Source organism: Salmo salar, chromosome 02 (genome assembly GCF_965601325.2).
Source record: "Salmo salar chromosome 02, fSalSal1, whole genome shotgun sequence".
NCBI classification, from domain to species: Eukaryota; Metazoa; Chordata; class Actinopteri; order Salmoniformes; family Salmonidae; genus Salmo; species Salmo salar.
Window position 1 is genome coordinate 46,499,159 of NC_138292.1, and position 19,620 is coordinate 46,518,778.

Consider the following 19,620-nt stretch of genomic DNA (forward strand, 5'->3'; position numbering starts at 1 on the left):
GTGTAATTTGCAGATGTCTTTATAATCATGATATAAGGCCTGGCCTATTGCCCTATATTGTGTGGTGGTTTTGTTTGTCGCTGAGGCTCAGATGTGAGGGGAGCGTTCCCCGTCTGCCACTGGTTTACATTGGAACAGACAAAGGCTCCGAGGGCTGGCGGAGGATGCCGAGCTCAGGTCGGAAGATGTCCATTTCTAATGTTTGGCAGATTAAATAGCATATCGCCATGCAGCATAGGACTATTGTGACATACAAATGAAGCCGATAGTGGTTTGCGGGAGGACGCAGGCGCCACGCGGCGATTGATCGAGTATGTGGGGTTCTGGTTTCGCCTCGTCCCGACCGTGTGTGGTTGAACTCGGGCGGAATCAAAGCGTGCCCTTGGGGATATGTGGTTCCGACGAGCCTCACTCTCTTTATGGCTATATCGTCGCAATCCCTTTACGGGACTACGGTGGGATCATGTCGGGATTGGGGTCGGATTCCTGGTGGAAGAAGACCATCTATATCACCGGTGGTGCCCTCCTCGCCGCTGCTGCCTACCTATTACACGAGCTGCTCGCCATCAGGTAGGCTATACAATGGCAAATACACACTCTGCAACGGTATTGGTTCACATGATCAAATGTGTGCATTTGTGTGATGCTTAGGCCTAATCTAAAATGATAAAGCCATTCATACCCTCGGGGATGGGCTGGGTGTGTGCACTTGCTGTCACCTCTGAACAGCTGCTCTTGACAGATCTCTGAAAAACAGAATATTGTTGTCGTTTGTTCATATATTCATCTGTTCCTGCACTGTGGGCTAGATGGTACAGCTGTTTGATGATATCGTTCCCAAGGAATCAAGGACAGGTGACGGGGAAAAAATATTGGAAAGTGGAAAATCACGCGTCAGGTCTTGTGCCATGTCTTGAGCGTAAATATGAATTTCTCTAGCGCTGCAGCAGTGGTGTCAGAATGCTTAGTGAAAGCGGACGTTTGTAGCCTACTGTTGAATGAAATGCGTCTGGTTTCATCTTTCAGAGGGAAGATTAATCCATGCCTATTGTTAACGGAATGAATGGCGCTACTGTCCCCACGCAGTCGTCAGTCAAGCATTTAGGCCTATGGTACATTCTGTAACGGTGGCTCCATATAATCTGTCACACACTCTAAAAGGACTAGCTTGGCATTTCCTCATTTGGAAACATTGTCGAATCACGTCGCATACGCCTACTACTGTCATGCTTCCACCATAGAAAACTACATTTTGACAGTAAATCTGCAGCATGTGTGTTATTCTATGCCACCCCTTTGAGTGCTTCTTCTCAAAGGAACTCCCTGTATCTAGGCCTAAGTACACTAGTGTTTCTTTTACACAGTCCAGAATTTCCGCACCATTGAAAAATGGACTGTTTCGATGGTTTCGCACCACGGTTGTGTGGACAGCGACATTTTGTGGGAATGCGAGTTGTTTATTCTGTCGTAGACTGTCCTGCTCAAGACTATTGTATCGAAAACCTAGCCTATACATTTTTATTAGCCAAAGTAAGCTATCATTTATATACACATGTCATTTATTTCCAGAAATTCATTTTAATTTCAAGGTGTTACAAAATGCCTGGTGGTGTAATTGACTTTGGATGGAGTCCATTCCTGCTCTCTTGGACATGATATGTGGCTATAATTCATCAAATGAATTTAGGTAAGAACTAGAGTAATTGCAAGGCAGCACGCCCCTGTACTGTAGGCTGTTTAATTATTAAAGCCAAAAGATATGTCAGTGTCATTCACCCGCACCCACCGTTTAAAAACTGTGGGGTAGAAATGTGAGGACTCTTATCAGATTTTCACAAGCATGATTAACCTCCTAGGCCTTGATTTCAAGGGTAGTAGAGGATTGAAATAAGTTCAGACAAATCGTAGAGTTTCTTCTGCTGTAGGCCCATTGAGTACCACGCAGTCAGTAATATGATGATGAGTTTACCCTCTCAATATCTCTCATTATCTTAAAATTGTGTATTGTATCTGTGTATTCTTGTGTGCATGAGTGTTTTAGACTGGTGACTTAAATATAGTGAGGGGACAGGTTGTTCTAGGGCAATTCAACAGTAACAGAATTACACTTTGACTTAGATTTTTCAACATTTTTCACAATTTATGCCAACCAAAAACATTTGATTTTAAAGTTTAACAAACCATACAACTCTATGCACAAGGACTACTTTGAACAATTTACACAGAAGATTTCACAAACTCACATTTACTGGAAGAACTGTGCAGATGCAAAGTTTTGTAACAGAAAAATCACCATCGGTTTTTAATGCGAGCAGATATTTATCTGCAGAAAGAATGGGGTGTCAGCTATGACATGACATCTTGAGTTAGAAGTGTTTTGTTTGTTATTTAACTACAGTAGGTGAAGTGGATTTACAACTGGTAATATAATTACGGTAACTAAATTACATCATGGGTCCATGATCTGTACTATACAAAAATTGATAATTATGGATATGAATATCATTATTTTCATGGTGGTGTATCCTGAATAGGTGAACAAATGTAGAAATATGCAATATCCCTCTTTTGCATATTTGGGTATTATTCTACACAGTGGGTATTATTGTATTGAGCTCCACCCCCCCAAACAAGACCACATTTGGTTGGTCCGGAACAGACCAAATCTGAAACGATCATAGACGTCAATGTTTCACAAGTTTGGACATCACAGTAGAGCACATTACAGTAGAGTTCAGCACAGTACTCTACTGTATGGTACAGTAAACCACCTGTACTGTGCTCTACTGTACTGTGCTGTCCAAACTTGTGAAACATAAACATCTTTGATTAGTTCAGATTTGGTCTGGCCAGGATGGACTGACCAAATTCCAACTACTTTTCAATGTCCATGGATGTCCGGTGTCGGTCGGTGCTCAGTGGGTGAGGATGCTTATTACAGTAAATGGAAAGAGGGTAGGTTTCAGTAAGAGCCGGGCGACGTGACATTAACTGGAGAGAGAGAGCAGCAGATAGAAAGGGAGGGGTTGTCCAGACTGTTTTCACAGTCTTGCTTTGACCTGAGATACTGCATATAATGGCAAGATGGTCTTGTCTCCGCCCTAACTATGGGAGTTGTTGTCCCAAAGGCGGGAAGGCAGGCAGTCTGCTTATCGGTCTGCTTGTCATGGACAGATTTTGACAGGAGTAAACCCTCTCGCTTTGCCTCTTCCTCTCTGATTTGACCAACAGTGGATGGAAAGGGAAAAACACAGTTATGAGCTGAACATAACAGTATGCAAGTGGAAGGGAGGACAGTAGCAGGTGACCCAAGTGTGATGTGACTAGTATGATTTCCCATTTTAGCCAATTCAATTGCAGTAATTCCGTTACCGATTTGGTAACAGAATGACGTGTTTTAATTACTTAATTCATAGACCAACTTCAAAAACACTAACTACTTGGTAGGTCTACCTTTACTTGTTACTTCTGTGAAATGTCATTATCTTCCCTCGTGATGAAGAGAAATTAGGAAACATCTTAAAGATATGTGGGTTTTTGGTAACTGAATGTATAGATGCCTTAATTAAAAAAAATATATAGACTCTTCGCTTTCGTTTGACACACAATTTGATATGCTTCTATGAACTTCACGTTGGTGCTCATCGGCCCTTGTATGGAAATGCCCTCTGTAACACAGAGCTCAGGGAATTGAAGAATAGTTCCTCTCGCTGCTATGTCACCATGCTATAATATGCACCAGGTGAGACCCTATCCTCCCAGTCAGATTACTAAGAGCCAGAAACAGCGCTGCAACCAATCTTACTCTCTCCTCCCCAATTAGAGTCGAGTTATGATATTGTTCTCACAACCACAAACTGACCTGGGAATAGCTGTACTGTTGTCACAGAAACGTTGATCACTTTTAAAGTGGCTGCCACAGAGGTAACAATTGTTTTCATGTATTTTATCTCATGGGGCTCCCACCTGTGTAGTTTGCTGTTGCCTCAGTATAGTACACCTTTTCAGCTGGCCTTTTTTCTCCCCGGGTGTTTTCCAGGAAGGAGCAGGAGTTGGACTCTAAAGATGCCATCATCCTCCACCAATTCTCCAGGCCAAACACGGAGGTCCCCAGCCTCTCACCATTCTGCCTCAAGATGGAGACCTACCTACGCATGGTGGACTTGCCCTACCAGGTATAATAGTCTGTGTATGATAAAGTACAACTTGAAAAGTACTGGTTTCCTGCACACAGATTAAGCCTACATTCCTGGATTTAAAAGCACTTTAAATGGAAATTCTCCTTATGCATGTTTTTTATGTCCAGGGATTAATCTGAGTCTGGTAAACCAGTCCTACATATTCGGATACAACTAGAGTGTGTCAATTTCCCAGTGCTTAACCCCATTCTGTTCTCCCCCTTGCAGAACTACTTTGATGGGAAGCTCTCTCCGCAGGGCAAGATGCCATGGATTGAGTATAACCGGCAGCAGGTGTCGGGGTCAGAGTTCATCATTGACTTCCTGGAAGAGAAGCTGGGCGTCAACCTCAACAAGAACCTCAGTCCCCAGGAAAGAGCCGTGTCCCGGGCTGTCACCAAGATGGTGGAGGAGCACCTCTACTGGTGACTCAGTCAATTAATATACACACGGGTCCTCCACAGCTACATTGGTGACTCCGTATATGTCACAGCCATTCCCAAATTGCTCCCTACCCTCCCCCTTGGCCCTTAACCCTTGATTTTAGCATGTCTGAAGAGTTTAGATAGGTACACAATATATACAAATGTATGTGGACACCCCTTCAAATTAGTGGATTCAGCTATTTCAGCCACACCCGTTGCTGACAGGTGTATAAAATCGAGTACACTGCCATGCAATCTCCATAGTCAAATATTGTCAATAGAATGGCCTCACTGAAGAGCTCAGTGAATTTCAACATGGCACCGTCTTAGGATGCCACCTTTCCAACAAGTCAGTTCGTCAAATTTCTGCCCTGCTAGAGCTGCCCCAGTCAACTGTAAGTGCTGTTATTGTGAAGTGGAAACGACTAGAAACAACAACGGCTCAGCCGTGATGCGGTAGGCCACACAAGCTCACAGAACGGGGCCGCCAAGTCCTGAAGCGAGTAGCGCGTAAAAATCATCTTTCCTCAGTTGCAACACTCACTACCGAGTTCCAAACTGCCTCTGAAAGCAACGTCAGCACAAGAACCGTTCGTCAGATGCTTCATGAAAAGGTATTCCATGGCCGAGCAGCCGCACGCACACAAGCCTAAGAACACCATGCGCAATGCCAAGCGTCGGCTGGTGTGGTGTAAAGCTTGCCGCCATTGGACTCTGGAGCAGTGGAAAAGCGTTCTCTGGAGTGATGAATCACCCTTCACCATCTGGCAGTCCGACGGACGAATCTGGGTTTGGCAGATACCAGAAGAACACTACCTGCCCCAATGCATAGTGCTAACTATAAAGTTTGGTGGAGGAGGAATAATGGTCTGGAGCTGTTTTTCATAGTTCGGGCTATGCCCCTTAGTTCGTGACGCAAAATGTTAACGCTGCAGCATACAATGACAATTTAGACGATTTTGTGCTTCCAACTTTGTGGCAATAGTTTGGGGAAGGCCCTTTCCTGTTTCAGCATGACAATACCCCTGTGCACAAAGCGAGGTCCATACAAAAATGGTTTGCTGAGATCGGTGTGGAAGAACTTGACTAGCCTGCACAGAGCCCTGACCTCAACCGCATTGAACAACTTTGGGATGAATTGGAAAGCTGACTGCGACCCAGGCATAATCGCCAACCTCACTAATGCTCTTGTGACTGAATGGAAGCAAGTCCCCGCGGCAATGTTCCAACATTAGTGGAAAACCTTTCTAGAAGAGTGAAGGCTTTTATAGCAGCAAAGGGGAGAACAACTCCACATTAATGCCAATGATTTTGGAATGAGATGTTCGACGAGCAGGTGTCCCCCTTCCTTTAGGCATGAAGTGTATAAGCAGTGTAGTGTTAAAGTTTTCACCATATTGCTTCCACCTTACAGATCTGCAAAGATTGAAGGGTTAGGGCCAAGGGGAGGGTTGGGAATGAATTGGGACTGGCTAAGCGCACTCACTATAGTATTCCCAAGTGGTCATCCACACAGCTACATTACTGATTTACTTACAGTAAATAGAAGGGTGGGACTCTACATTATTGGTGAGTCACTGCTGGGCATCTGTACTGGTGAGGCTTCTGCTGGGAAGTCACTGATACTGCATTCCAAATGGCACCCTATTCCTGATATAGTGCACTACTTTGTAAGGAATAGGGTGCCATTTTGGACGCAAGCTGAGCCTTTCCTGGTTGGGGCCCAGGGAGAGGTAGTCTGATGAATGAGACATCTAAAAGCATTTGTTTCTGAGCATGTCTGTCAAAGAATAGAGGAGGGAGTGCATACTTGCTCATCAAGCTCTTTTCAACAATATTTACAGGGTGAGAAATCAGTCAGTAACATGTTTCTGTGCATCAGATCTTGTGAATCTCATTCAGAACCAGAGCCATGAATTGGAGGGGGGCTGGGGTTCTATAATATTGCCCTGCAGCTGTAGAGTAATTGTCATTCATATAACTCTCATTTCCACTCCCTTTCTCTGTTTTGTTTTTCTCCTGTCTTCTTTTTCCCTTATCACCTCCTTCTCTAGTCTCTCTCCTCTTTCCCCCTCCCTCTCGCAGGCTGTGTTGACTATTGATTACATTATTAATGGCTGTGCAGGACTATGGGGCTGCTTGTTGCTCTGTTTGGCCAGCTGAGGTTAGCAGCATGGTTAGCAGCATGATGAGATCATATACAGCCTTCAGGCCTGTAAATTAGCATGATTGATGTTGCTATGACAACACGAAGGGGAAGGCTGCTCTTTGACAGAGATATGCCTCAGGGTCCAGATTCACAAAACCTTCTTAACTATAGACTTATGAAGAAAGTTAAGCAAAGTTGATATTCCTCAAAGGTTATTGGAAATGTATTGCGCTATTTCTTATGTTTCTCCTTTAGCAAAAAGTTAAGATGAAATGAGATTATTGAAAATAGGATTTTGGGATTTGTTCTTAATTCCAAGATAGCTAGACCCTTGTCTTAAATTCAGGGCAGTGAGAGAATAAGCTCATGAAAGCAACTGAACATGTTTAATTCACTCACATATTTTAAACCCAAGAACATCTTAGAACAGCAATCTCTGTAGGAAATATGTTAATATGATTGCCATTACTAGCTAGATAGCTAGCTAAATCGGTTGCTTAGCAACAGACATCTTAAGAAGATTCTCAGAAGATATTTCAGAAGTTCGTAAGAAAATCATGAAATCTAAAGATATTGTTGAGGAATTTCACTTACGAATTATCTTATGAACTTCTTATTTTTCTTAAGAAGCTTTTGCGTAAAAATTGTTTTGTGAATCTGGGCCCTGGTCTGTGAGATTGTGCTATTTGTTCACAATGTACGTGCACTGTATATTAAGTTCAGTGTCTGGTTTAGTAAAGATTGTCATTTGTCTTCCATTCCTATTGTGTAGAGCTCGAGTTGTTACAAGTAAGAGCACTGTTTAATGATACTGAAATCATTGAAATATTTATGATTTGATCTCAGGTTTGTCTGGTTTAGCCCCTGAAGCAAATTTTCCCTGAGATCCTTTGCTAGACAGCTCAATCTTTTTTTTGTCTAGAGAGCTGACTGTTAATTATCACAATACATGAATTACTTTTGTCCTGATAATTGAAGGTGAAAGATTAATTGCAAAGTCCCGCTTTGCCATGCAAATGAACTGAATCCCCCAAAAACATTTCCACTGCATTTCAGCCCTGCCACAAAAGGACCAGCTGACATCATGTCAGTGATTCTCTCGTTAACACAGGTGTGAGTGTTGACGAGGACAAGGCTGGAGATCCCTCTGTCATGCTGATTGAGTTCGAATAACAGACTGGAAGCTTCAAAAGGAGAGTGGTGCTTGGAATCATTGTTCTTCCTCTGTCATCCATGGTTACCTGCAAGGAAACACGTGCTGTCATCATTGCTTTGCACAAAAAGGGCTTCACAGGCAAGGATATTGCTGCCAGTAAGATTGCACCTGAATCAGCCATTTATCGGATCATCAAGAACTTCAAGGAGAGCGGTTCAATTGTTGTGAAGAAGGCTTCAGGGCGCCCAAGAAAGTCCAGCAAGCGCCAGGACCGTCTCCTAAAGTTGATTCAGCTGCGGGTTCGGGGCACCACCAGTACAGAGCTTGCTCAGGAATGGCAGCCGGCAGGTGTGAGTGCATCTGCACGCACAGTGAGGCGAAGACTTTTGGAGGATGGCCTGGTGTCAAGAAGGGCAGCAAAGAAGCCACTTCTCTCCAGGAAAAACATCAGGGACAGACTATCAGGGACAGATATTCTGCAAAAGGTACAGGGATTGGACTGCTGAGGACTGGGGTAAAGTCAATTTCTCTGATGAATCCCCTTTCCGATTGTTTGGGGCATCCGGGAAATAAGCTTATCCGGAGAAGACATGGTGAGCGCTACCATCAGTCCTGTGTCATGCCAACAGTAAAGCATCCTGAGACCATTCATGTGTGGAGTTGCTTCTCAGCCAAGGGAGTGGGCTCACTCACAATTTTGCCTAAGAACACAGCCATGAATGAAGAATGGTACCAACACATCCTCCGAGAGCAACTTCTCCCAACCATCCAGGAACAGTTTGGTGACGAACAATGCCTTTTCCAGCATGATGGAGCACCTTGCCATAAGGCAAAAGTGATAACTAAGTGTCTCGGGGAACAAAACATTGATATTTTGTGTCCATGGCCAGGAAACTCCCCAGACCTTAATTCCATTGAGAAGTTGTGGTCAATCCTCAAGAGGCGGGTGGACAAACAAAAACCCACAAATTCTGACAAACCCCAAGCATTGATTATGCAAGAATGGGCTGCCATCAGTCAGGATGTGGCCCAGAAGTTAATTGACAGCATGCCAGGGCGGATTGCAGAGGTCTTGAAAAAGAAGGGTCAACACTGCAAATATTGACTCTTTGCATCAACTTCATGTAATTGTCAATAAAAGCCTTTTGATACTTATGAAATGCTTGTAATTATACCTCAGTATTCCATAGTAACATCTGACAAAAATATCTAAAGACACTGAAGCAGCAGACTGTGAAAATGAATATGTGTCATTCTCAAAACCTTTGGCCATGTATGTATATGTGTATAGATATAGATAGATTGGAAATGATGCAGACAATTACATTGATGGAAGCTACAATCTATCTGCATATTAAAGCAGTTATTGAGACCGTTATTCTGTACTTTCTCTCGGCTGCCTGTCTCCCTGCCACCCTGTTTTACTGCCTACTGGGCTGCTAGAGGCCTACAACACAGTGTATATTAGGCAGCCTGGATTCACCTGGTCAGTCCGTCATGGAAAGAGCAGGTGATCCTAATGTTTTGTACACACAGTGTATGTGTTTCCATATGATTATACTATACTACCACTGGGTTAATAACCTGTATTATGCTTGTGTAACTATACAAGACGATAGCTTACAGCCAGTCGACAACCTGTCTGTGTGTTTCTATATAAGACTGTATGTATATATGTGTTTCTAAACAGGACAATAGCCTATTGCCAGTGGGTAGACAACCTGGAGGAGACCCAGAAGATGCTGTCCGTCACTGGTCCTCTCAGTGACATGCTAAAGTGGATCCTCGGCCACCTGAACAGCAGCATGGTGCAAAGGGAGATGTACGGCCATGGCATCGGACGCTTCTCCAAGGAGGAGGTTTACAAGCTGATGGAGAAGGACATGCACACACTGGCCGAACTGCTCGGTATGTATGGAGGGGTACAGGTGGATGGGAGGATAGGAGTAGACAGAGGGTTAATCCCAAATCAACCTATAGGCACTACCCTTAGGCCTAGGCACTTGTGTAGATATGAGAGGATCAGACAGGTGTAAGCAATCTAGCGAAAATTCTACCTGGCCCATCAGAGGGCAAAATGGAGCAACAACCATATTGCTTACAGCGATCCTCTCAGATCTACACAAAAACCCAGGTGGTAGGGACTAGGGGTTGATTTGGGATTCAGGGAGAGACTAGGGGCACTTCAGAGGGTAGTGTGTACGGCCCAATACATCACTGGGGCAAAGCTGCCTGCCATCCAGGACCTCTACACCAGGCGGTGTCAGAGGAAGGCCCTAAATATTGTCAAAGACCCCAGCCACCCCAGTCATAGACTGTTCTCTCTACTACCGCATGGCAAGCGGTACCGGAGTACCAAGTCTAGGACAAAAAGGCTTCTCAACAGATTTTACCCACAAGCCGTAAGACTTCTGAACAGGTAACCAATGGTTAACCGGACTATTTACATTGTGTGACCCACCCCACCCCTCTTTTACGCTGCTACTCTCTGTTTATCATATATGCATAGTCACTTTAACCATACATCCATGTACATACTACCTCAATTGGCCCGACCAACCAGTGCTCCCGCACATTGGCTAACTGGGCTATCTGCATTGTATCCCACCTCCCGCCAACCCCTCCTTTTACGCTACTGCTACTCTCTGTTCATCATATATGCATAGTCACTTTAACCATATCTACATGTACATACTACCCCAATAAGCCTGACTAACCGGTGTCTGTATATAGCCTTGCTACTCTTATTTTCAAATGTCTTTTTACTGTTGTTTTATTTCTTTACTTACCTACACACACACACACACACACACACACCTTTTTTTCGCACTATTTTAGAGCCTGTAAGTAAGCATTTCACTAAGGTCTACACCTGTTGTATTCGGCGCACGTGACAAATAAACTTTGATTTGGTTTGAAGAACTGATGACGTAGCCAATTTCTCAACGCTCTCCCAGTATTGTCAGTGTTGAGGAATTGGCTACTGATGGAGATATGAGGAACAATGGGAAAGGAAGGCTTCCTAATCATCCATTATCAATTATAACATGGGGTCAGTTGAAGTTCACTGTAAGATTGACTTTGTTGTGGGGTATGTCCTTTATGCAGAGCTCCATTTTACCCTCTTCCACTCTCTAGTGGTGAGACACTGTATATGCACTGTGCTGCCAACTACAATATGTGTTTCAAATGTATTTTAGTCGGGAAAAGAGCAGAGAATGTCTTGATTTTAGCATAAAATCTTTGCAAGGTCGTAAACTATAGTGTAATATGTGCAATCTGAATTTACTTTATAATGCTTTGAATATAAGACCCCCCCCCATGCACCAACAACCAACAAAATGATCAAAAGAGAAAAGAAAACAACAATGCAAAAAACAAAGGCCATTTTTAAACAATGGATGAGCTTTTCTTCGTAATCTACTGGAGAACTATTTAGGGGTCAAGTAAAGCATTTGAATAAGTGAAGCTTTTAGAGAGGTTTAGTGCTTTTATATTTCATAATCTCAACCCACCCTATTCATTATAGAGAGAGGCACGCTTTATCTTGTCTGGTTTAACGTCTCAGATAAAGTGAAATATTTTTTGCTCATATGGTTTGAAAAATGAATCATCAGGAGTAGGCAGCGCCATAAGTAAGTGAGTAAACTGAGATATGACTAAGGAGTTAATTTTCACATAAATAGTTGCAGGATCTTGTCTATTTTTACAAGTTTTCTATTGAAATTCATTATAGAGAGCTCATTTGATATATTTTGTGAAATGAATACCAAGTATGTCTTCTTCACCGTCAGCCCATTTTATAGGTAAACTGCAGGGTAATGTAAAAATTGTATTTTTTTTAAAGATCTAATATGTAATATTGTACACTCATAATTAGGTTTTAGTCCAGAGAGTCCAGAAAAGTTATCTAGATCTTCAATGAGATATTGCAAAGACCGGACCCTTTTTCCCCCAATTTTGCCTAAAATGACATATCCAAATCTAACTGCCTGTAGCTCAGGAACTGAAGCAAGGATATGCATATTCTTGATACCATTTGAAAGGAACAGTTAAGTTTGTGGAAATGTGAAATTCATATAGGAGAATATGACACATTAGATCTGGTAAAAGATAATACAAAGAAAAAATTACGTTTTTTTTGTTTTGTTTTTTGTTCCATCACTTTTGAAATGCAAGAGAAAGGCCAATATATGACTAAGGAATCTAGGTGCAATTTAGATTATGGCCACTAGATGGCACCAGTGTATGTGCAAAGTTAGACAGACTCAATGAACCATTGCATTTCTGTCCAAAATGTTGTATCAAGACTGCCCAAATGTGCCTAATTGGTTTATTAATACATTTAAGTTCATAACTGTGCACTCTCCTCAAACAATAGCATGGTATCATTTCACTGTAATAGCTACTGTAAATTGGACAGTGCAGTTAGATTAACAAGAATTTATGCTTTCTGTTTCTGTTCTGATATGTTTACGTCCTGGGAAATGTTCTTGTTACTTACAACCTCATGCTAATCACATTAGCCCACGTTAGCTCAACCGTCCCGTGGGGGCAAAACCAATCCTGTAGAGGTTAATATAAAACTTGGATGTAGAATGAGTTTCCTGTAAACAGTATATGTTATATTTATTTTATTTTAGCCACGTAAAGACTGATCTTTTTTTAAATAATTTGCTGAACCATTACAATTCTAACTGGCTATACTTATTTCATCCCTTATCATAACTAGATACTATTCTCAGTCTAAATGAACCATAATTAGTGCTTGTAAAGTTACTGCTGTAAGAGGTATTATGACGGTCAAAACTAGAGCTTTCAAATGTCTGATATTTACAATTCAAGAAACAGGTTCTAGCAATATTTGTTTTATTATTTTGTAAAAATATTGTGTGTAGTAAATCTGAGTAGGTTGATGTGTATGATATTGGATGTGATTTAGTGAGAGTGTGTATGATGTCTGGATAAGAGTACGACTATCAAGTGTGATGTCTAAATAAATAATAACCCAGCCAATTTGCATGGTTGAGTGTCTGTGTGTAATATGAAGTGAGTATAGCCTTAATATTCAGGATGATAACTGTAATCCATATCGTATCACCATCATAGTTGCGTCGTAATTACCTTTAACAGATTTTTCATAGAAAAAGATCCCAGCATTTCCATAGCACTTGACGTTTCACATGATCATGAAAGGCACCTTGCATTACTCTAGAGACGGCTTCACTACAGTACAAATGTATCCCATACAATATGTTGTTATTATTCCCCAATGTCCCTGTTCTGATACCTTCCCCTTGCTTGTTGTAAACATAGATAAACATGTAGACAAAGACGTATAAAAGATAGATAAACCAAAAAACACATTCAATTATGGAAAAGTTCTCGACAATAGAGAGGGAGAGAGTGAGGTAGAAAGAGAGATCAAGTGTGTGTGCGTGTGTATGTATAAATCCGTATGTGTAATTGAGTGTGTGTGTTCATATTAACTTCATAGTTTTCAGATATTTTTACAGTTCTCATACTTTTTTTTTCGTAACCTGACGTCCCCATGGAATTTAGTACAGCCATGGTTGTTATGGAGCCATCTCGGGAAGAGCTGTCCATCTATAAAGTGTCTGTCCCCAATGAGAAAGGCACGCTTACCCATCTCCCGCCTCTGCTCTGTACATGATACAGCCTCTTCGGACGTTTATCTCCCGGGGAAATTGGTCATTGAGACAGAATTTGGTCCCTTTAAGCTCCCTTTCCCTGCTTTTGATCAGCTCCTTTTGCTGGTAGTGTTCAAATTTTGCGATGATAGGTTGGGGGACTCTTGGTCTTGTTGCTCCAAGTCTGTGCACTCGGTGGAAAGCCACCTTGTTTACAGTCTCAAGAGAGGAAGTTTTTCAAGGCGGATTGCTTGAATTCTCTGATCGCGCACTCTGGATTATTGGGTGCGTCCTCAGGAATCCCAGAAAAGATGACATTTTCACTCATGCTGCGGCTTTGTATGTCTAGTAGCGACTCCCTCACCACCCTGTTTTCCCTGAGTAGACAATCCATGTTGGAATCGATAGTTACTTTGGCTGCGAGTGCCTTGTTCTCTCCTTGAAGCGTGAGAATTTCACTCCAAACTCCCACGCAGCCCTGCTATCTCCTCACACAACTTTTCAAGTGTTGCATGGATTCCAGCAAGAGCATTATCCTCTACTTAAACGGTAAGCGAATCGTCCGTGTCTGTAGATTCATCTGACTTTCTTTTTTTGTCGGGTTAGAATATTTTGTGAGTCAGCCGGATCTTTCCACGATGGAGTATGTTGTTCCTCCATAGCATAAAGCTGTTGATACTAGTCGATTTCCCTCTGGATCTCCTTAGTATCCAGGTTGGCTCTGATCTGCAACCAGTTGTTTACAAATGCTTTAAACGCTGCGTTTTTCCCGCGACGACAGAAGACGTAATCATGAGTTGCAAAATGCGCGATCCCACTTCAACAGAAAGTTGCTTTCGCTGTTTTGTTTGTAATTTACAGGCTGCTCCATGAAGAGTCTGAGGCACTCAGCAGTCTTTTCTTATTGTGTTCTCTTATAATTTGCTGATGGTTGGTTGATATATATTACTGACCCCAGCTGTTCATCTGTCCTGCAGGAGATAAGAAGTACTTCATGGGGCCTAAGATGTCGACAGTAGACGCTGCTGTGTTTGGTCACCTGGCCCAGGCCATGTGGACACTACCCGGCACACGACCTGAACAGCTCATCAAAGGTCAGTTCAATCTCTCAGCCTCTGTGAAATGTTTTATTCATACTCACAATACCAAAGCATCATAATTGATTGATTTTGAAAGTGCGTATTGTGTTATTGTTATGTTGTTATCGAGATTGTATAACACATTCTGTACCTAATGTATTATTCTATAGATTTGAAGGCAGGCGTAGAATAGGACGCAATGTCCTCCTTTTTTTATTATCCAAGTGTACTTGCCTACTTCTTCCACTAGGTGACAGTGAAAGACTGTAATGTGCAGTGTTGTCGCACGTTTGCTAGTCACGCTTTAGAGAATGTTTGATCAGAGATCAAAGACCAGTCTCTTTTCATTTTCGAACTGTACAAAATCTGACAATCAAAGTTTGAATAGGAAATCAAAGGATACTCTGACACTGATGTACATTTTCCTTGAGTACTGATGTTGGAACGTGTACTTCCTCTATCCCTTGTCCACTGTGTTTTAGGCGAGCTCATCAACTTGGCCATGTTCTGTGAGCGCATGCGGAGAAAGTTCTGGCCTGAGTGGTTTGTGGACATAGAGGACCTGTACTATGATGGAGCAGACACTGACAGCAGCGAGGGCTCTCCTACAGGCCTGATGGACTTTGGCCTGTTCTCCCGGACAGACACCACGGAGGAGCGTGACGCCTCTGACAAACACACACACTCACACACTCACTCCCCCGATACGGACCACTCGCTGTTCGACTCGGACGTGGGCACGGACTCGGACAATGAGCCGCAGCTCAAGTGTGTCCCTCCTAGTCCTGACCCTCCTAATCCTGCCCCTTCCAACCCCAGTCCCAAACCTCCCAACCCTTGACCCACACTCATCCAGGGAGGTGGGGTGGTTTTGGCTGAGGCGGTCAGACGGCCGGAACTTCAAACTAATCAGGGCGTTGCTATCTGGACTGGCATCATAGAGCTGCGGAACACAGAGGCACAGTTCTCTCTTCTGCCTCTCCCTCTCTTTCAGAGATCTGTGCTCACACATGGAGGTACAGTTATATTCCATGATGACTGAAAACTATATCCTAACAATGTAATATCAGTGCACGCCGACAAACTGGGTATTTTGTATGCAGAGCGTATAAATCGAACCCCATGTTACACGTGTTACAATATGATTTCCTCAACCCTAGTGATTGTGACATTGCCAATATGGCACAATCAGACATTGCCTTATTTGTGTCAGTTGTCTCCAGGGTACAGACTAATGTGAAAGATTGTTGGTGGAACCAGTTAGTGGTGTCTCTGTCCATGGAATGCAGACATGGCTGTTTCTTAGAAATGTAGCTAGTGAAAGAGAGACGATGATAATGATGGTAGCAGAAACATGAAAACACTGGATTTTTAGAGAACTGAGGTCAGTTCTTTGCTAAGACTTGGACACATATTGTGAAGAGTGATATATAATATAAGGGTCTGCTTTCTATGGTGGCTGCTCTAGTCTGTGTCTTACTAACGGTGGGCTATCCTACTAGTAGTTCTATGGTTTGTGGCTTGCTGCTGAGCATCAGCCATAATCACTGGCCTTTCCATCAACTCTGTGTCTAACTTCACTCTAGTAAAGGAGATTGGGATACGCAAAATGAACTGGAGATGTAACACTCTTGTCCAAGTACACTTACCAGTACAGGCTGGTTGTAGAGCCGACGCTTGTATCTCACCACTAGAGGGTGCTCTATCTATACATTCATCCTGCTGTCTATTTAGCTCTATGGTCTTGAGTCCTGCAGTTTTTGCCACTTGGAATGTTAAAGGGCCAGTGCAGTCAAAATGTGATACTCCTTTTGTTTTATACAGTTGAAGTCATAAGTTTACATGCACTTGGGTTGGAGTCATTAAAACTCGTTTTTCAACCACTCCTCAAATGTCTTGTTAACAAACTATAGTTTTGGCAAGTCCGTTGGGACTTCTACTTTGTGCATAACACAAGTAATTTTTCCAACAATTGTTTACAGACAGATTATTTCACTTATAATTCACTGTATCACAATTCCAGTGGGTCAGAAGTTCACATACACTAAGTTGACTGTGCCTTTAAACAGCTTGGAAAATTCCAGAAAAATGATGTCATGGCTTTAGAAGCTTCTGATAGGCTAATTGACATCATTTGAGTCAATTGGAGTTGTACTTGTGGATGTATTTCAAGGCCTACCTTCAAACTCACTGCCTCTTTGTTTGACATCATGGGAAAATCAAAAGAAATCAGTCAAACCCTCTGACATTTTCTTTTACTCCTCCACAAGTCTGGTTCATCCTTGGGAGCAATTTCCAAATGCCTGAAGGTACCACGTTCATCTGTACAAACAATAGTATGCGAGTATAAACACCATGGGACCACGCAGCTGTCATGGCACTCAGGAAGGAGACGTGTTCTGTCTCCTAGAGATTAACGTACTTTGGTGCGAAAAGTGCAAATCAATCCTGGAACAACAGCAAAGGACCTTGTGAAGATGCTGGAGGAAACCGGTACAAAAGTATCTATATCCACAGTAAAATGAGTCCTATATCGACATAACCTGAAATGCCGCTCAGCAAGGAAGAAGCCACTGCTCCAAAACCGCCATAAAAAAGCCAGACTACGGTTTGCCACTGCACATGGGGACAAAGATTGTACTTTTTGGAGAAATGTCTTCTGGTCTGATGAAACAAAAATATAACTATTTGGCCATAATGACCATCATTATGTTTGGAGGAAAAAAGGGGAGGCTTGCAAGCAACATCTCAAGACATCAGTCAGGAAGTTAAAGCTTGGTCGCAAATGGGTCTTCCAAATGGACGATGACCCCAAACATACTTCCAAAGTTGTGGCAAAATGGCTTAAGGACGACAAAGTCAAGGTATTGGAGTGGCCATCAAAAAGCCCTGACCTCAATCCTATAGAAGATTTGTGGGCAGAACTGAAAAAGTGTGTGCGAGCAAGGAGGCCTACAAACCTGACTCAGTTACACCAGCTCTGTCAGGGGGAATGGGCCAAAATTCACCCAACTTATTGTGGGAAGCTTGTGGAAGGCTACCCGAAACGTTTGACCCAAGTTAAACAATTTAAAGGCAATGCTACTAAATACTAATTGAGTGTATGTAAACTTCTGACCCACTGGGAATATGATGAAAGAAATAAAAGCTGAAATAAATCATTCTCTGTACTATTATTCTGACATTTCAAATTCTTAAAATAATGTGGTGATCCTAAGACAGGGAATTTTTACTTGGATTAAATGTCAGGAATTGCGAAAAACTGAGTTGAAATGTATTTGGCTAAGGTGTATGTAAACTTCCGACTTCAACTGTACATCAATGACACCGGTCACTGGATGTCTGTGTTGTAGCTCGGCATTTAGGTTGGAATATTGATAGGTGTGTATCACGATGAGCCTGAGAGAAGATCATATTTATTTGCATAGTTGCAATGTCAAAGTAAATAGTTGTTTGCAAAGGCACATTGACATTTTACTGTTTTATTTGGTCTTTTGTCTATCTGCTAGGATTATGCTCACCCTACCTCCCAATGTTGAAACATAAAATTGCAAAACAATGTGGACCAAGACATGGATCTGTTTAAACCTTTTCTCAAGTGTCTTTTAATTAGACTTTTTTGTGTCTAATTGAGAAAATATTTTTGAGGGAGTTTGATTGAATTGCGTTGTCTTATTGTTGAGAAAAAAATGTTTTAGAAGCATGGGTAGACCAGACCCGCAATGAGAGAACAGCAGAGGCGGTGCTATCGTATGGGGCAGAGCTGTCTCCAGAACCCGATTCATCCCCCCAAAAAACGACAACCTGTGTTATATTATTGGGATGTGTTTTTACCATTCTACATATGAATAACTCATGCCAGTGCGACTGCTTTGTCAAGCTATATTAGAACGATGTATTTCCTGCTAGTGGAAACATTACATTGCGTGGAAATGTACGTAAGTGTGATAAACTCATGAATCCACTGTAACATACTGACATGGATGTCCAATTATGATAACCCGTAGGTATGACAATGATTACTCTCAATGATTTCATTAAACAATAGCTGTGACAATTTAAAAAAAGATCTTTGTATGAGTTGTTACTGTGTGTCTGAGCGTTGCTATTTTTTACCGTAAATGTACAAAATTTGCGCATTCAGTCTTTAGATTTAATTTCACTATTTTCACCTCTAAAATGATTTGCTTGTGTACATATATTAGCATTCTACATATTAGTACCCTATATTATTATTATTACTCTGAATTTAATGTGTGTGTTTGGGTCTGTGTGTGTTTAGCATGTGAGCCACAGTGTTTTCAATCAGGCTAACGAGTGGCAGGCATCCAGCCGCGGAGGCGGGCTGATTAAGGCTCTGCCAGGCGCTGGAGGCAAGGAGGGGAGAGGTGGAGGAGAGAAAGCTGGGGCTCGGAGAGAGGGGGGCTGTGTGGTGGTGCTGGGCTGGGGGAGAGGGTAGAGAGAGGGCCACGGATCAGGAACCAGGATCCCCAGGGATGGAGCAGGTGTAGGCTGCGAGCGAGGCCTTTGGGCCCGAAGGGGCACACAGAGCTTAAAACAATCTGCACAGCTCCTTATTTAATTTTCCTTTTCTGAAACACCCCACCTCTCTCACTGCCTCTCTTTCTGTGCCCCCTCTCTTTATTTTTCTCACTCTCTCTCTCTCTCTCTCTCTCTCTCTCTCTCCGTAGCCCTCTCCCTCGCTCTCTCTCACGCTTAACAGATCAGTGCTCCACAAAGAGGGATAAACACAGAGAGGAAAATTAAAAAGGGAACTCCCTTGGCACACCAAAACAAATTAGAGCAAACAAATTACACTGAGTCAACACACACAAACACTGGAGCATCTGTGGCTCTGGACTGACTGAGGGGAGCTGGTGGCGTCCTCAACCCCAGACACCATCATTACAGCCACCGTACAGTACAGTACTGTACGCTCTCTCAAACCAACCCACACACTCTACACTCTCATAGAGTTACAC

General features: G+C 42.6%; 1 protein-coding gene across 1 annotated transcript; it reads left to right on the top strand.

Moving 5' to 3' along the window:
• Window positions 1–70: 70 nt before the first annotated feature.
• Window positions 71–16,524, top strand: LOC106584034 (failed axon connections homolog). The gene is made up of 6 exons (XM_014168837.3): window positions 71–570; window positions 4,040–4,175; window positions 4,407–4,603; window positions 9,599–9,816; window positions 14,537–14,653; window positions 15,121–16,524. Exons 1-6 carry the CDS (start codon window positions 314–316, stop codon window positions 15,477–15,479), a joined length of 1,284 nt encoding a protein of 427 aa, XP_014024312.2. The 5' UTR covers window positions 71–313; the 3' UTR covers window positions 15,480–16,524.
• Window positions 16,525–19,620: the final 3,096 nt, after the last annotated feature.

Bases quoted from the DNA above. Each gene is read 5' to 3' on its own strand.
- LOC106584034 (XM_014168837.3), top strand. From the start codon at position 314: ATGTGGGGTTCTGGTTTCGCCTCGTCCCGACCGTGTGTGGTTGAACTC. The intron at 4,176-4,406 runs GTATAATAGTCT...TCCCCCTTGCAG, and splicing joins TGGTGGACTTGCCCTACCAG to AACTACTTTGATGGGAAGCT. The intron at 4,604-9,598 runs GTGACTCAGTCA...GTTTCTAAACAG, and splicing joins GTGGAGGAGCACCTCTACTG to GACAATAGCCTATTGCCAGT.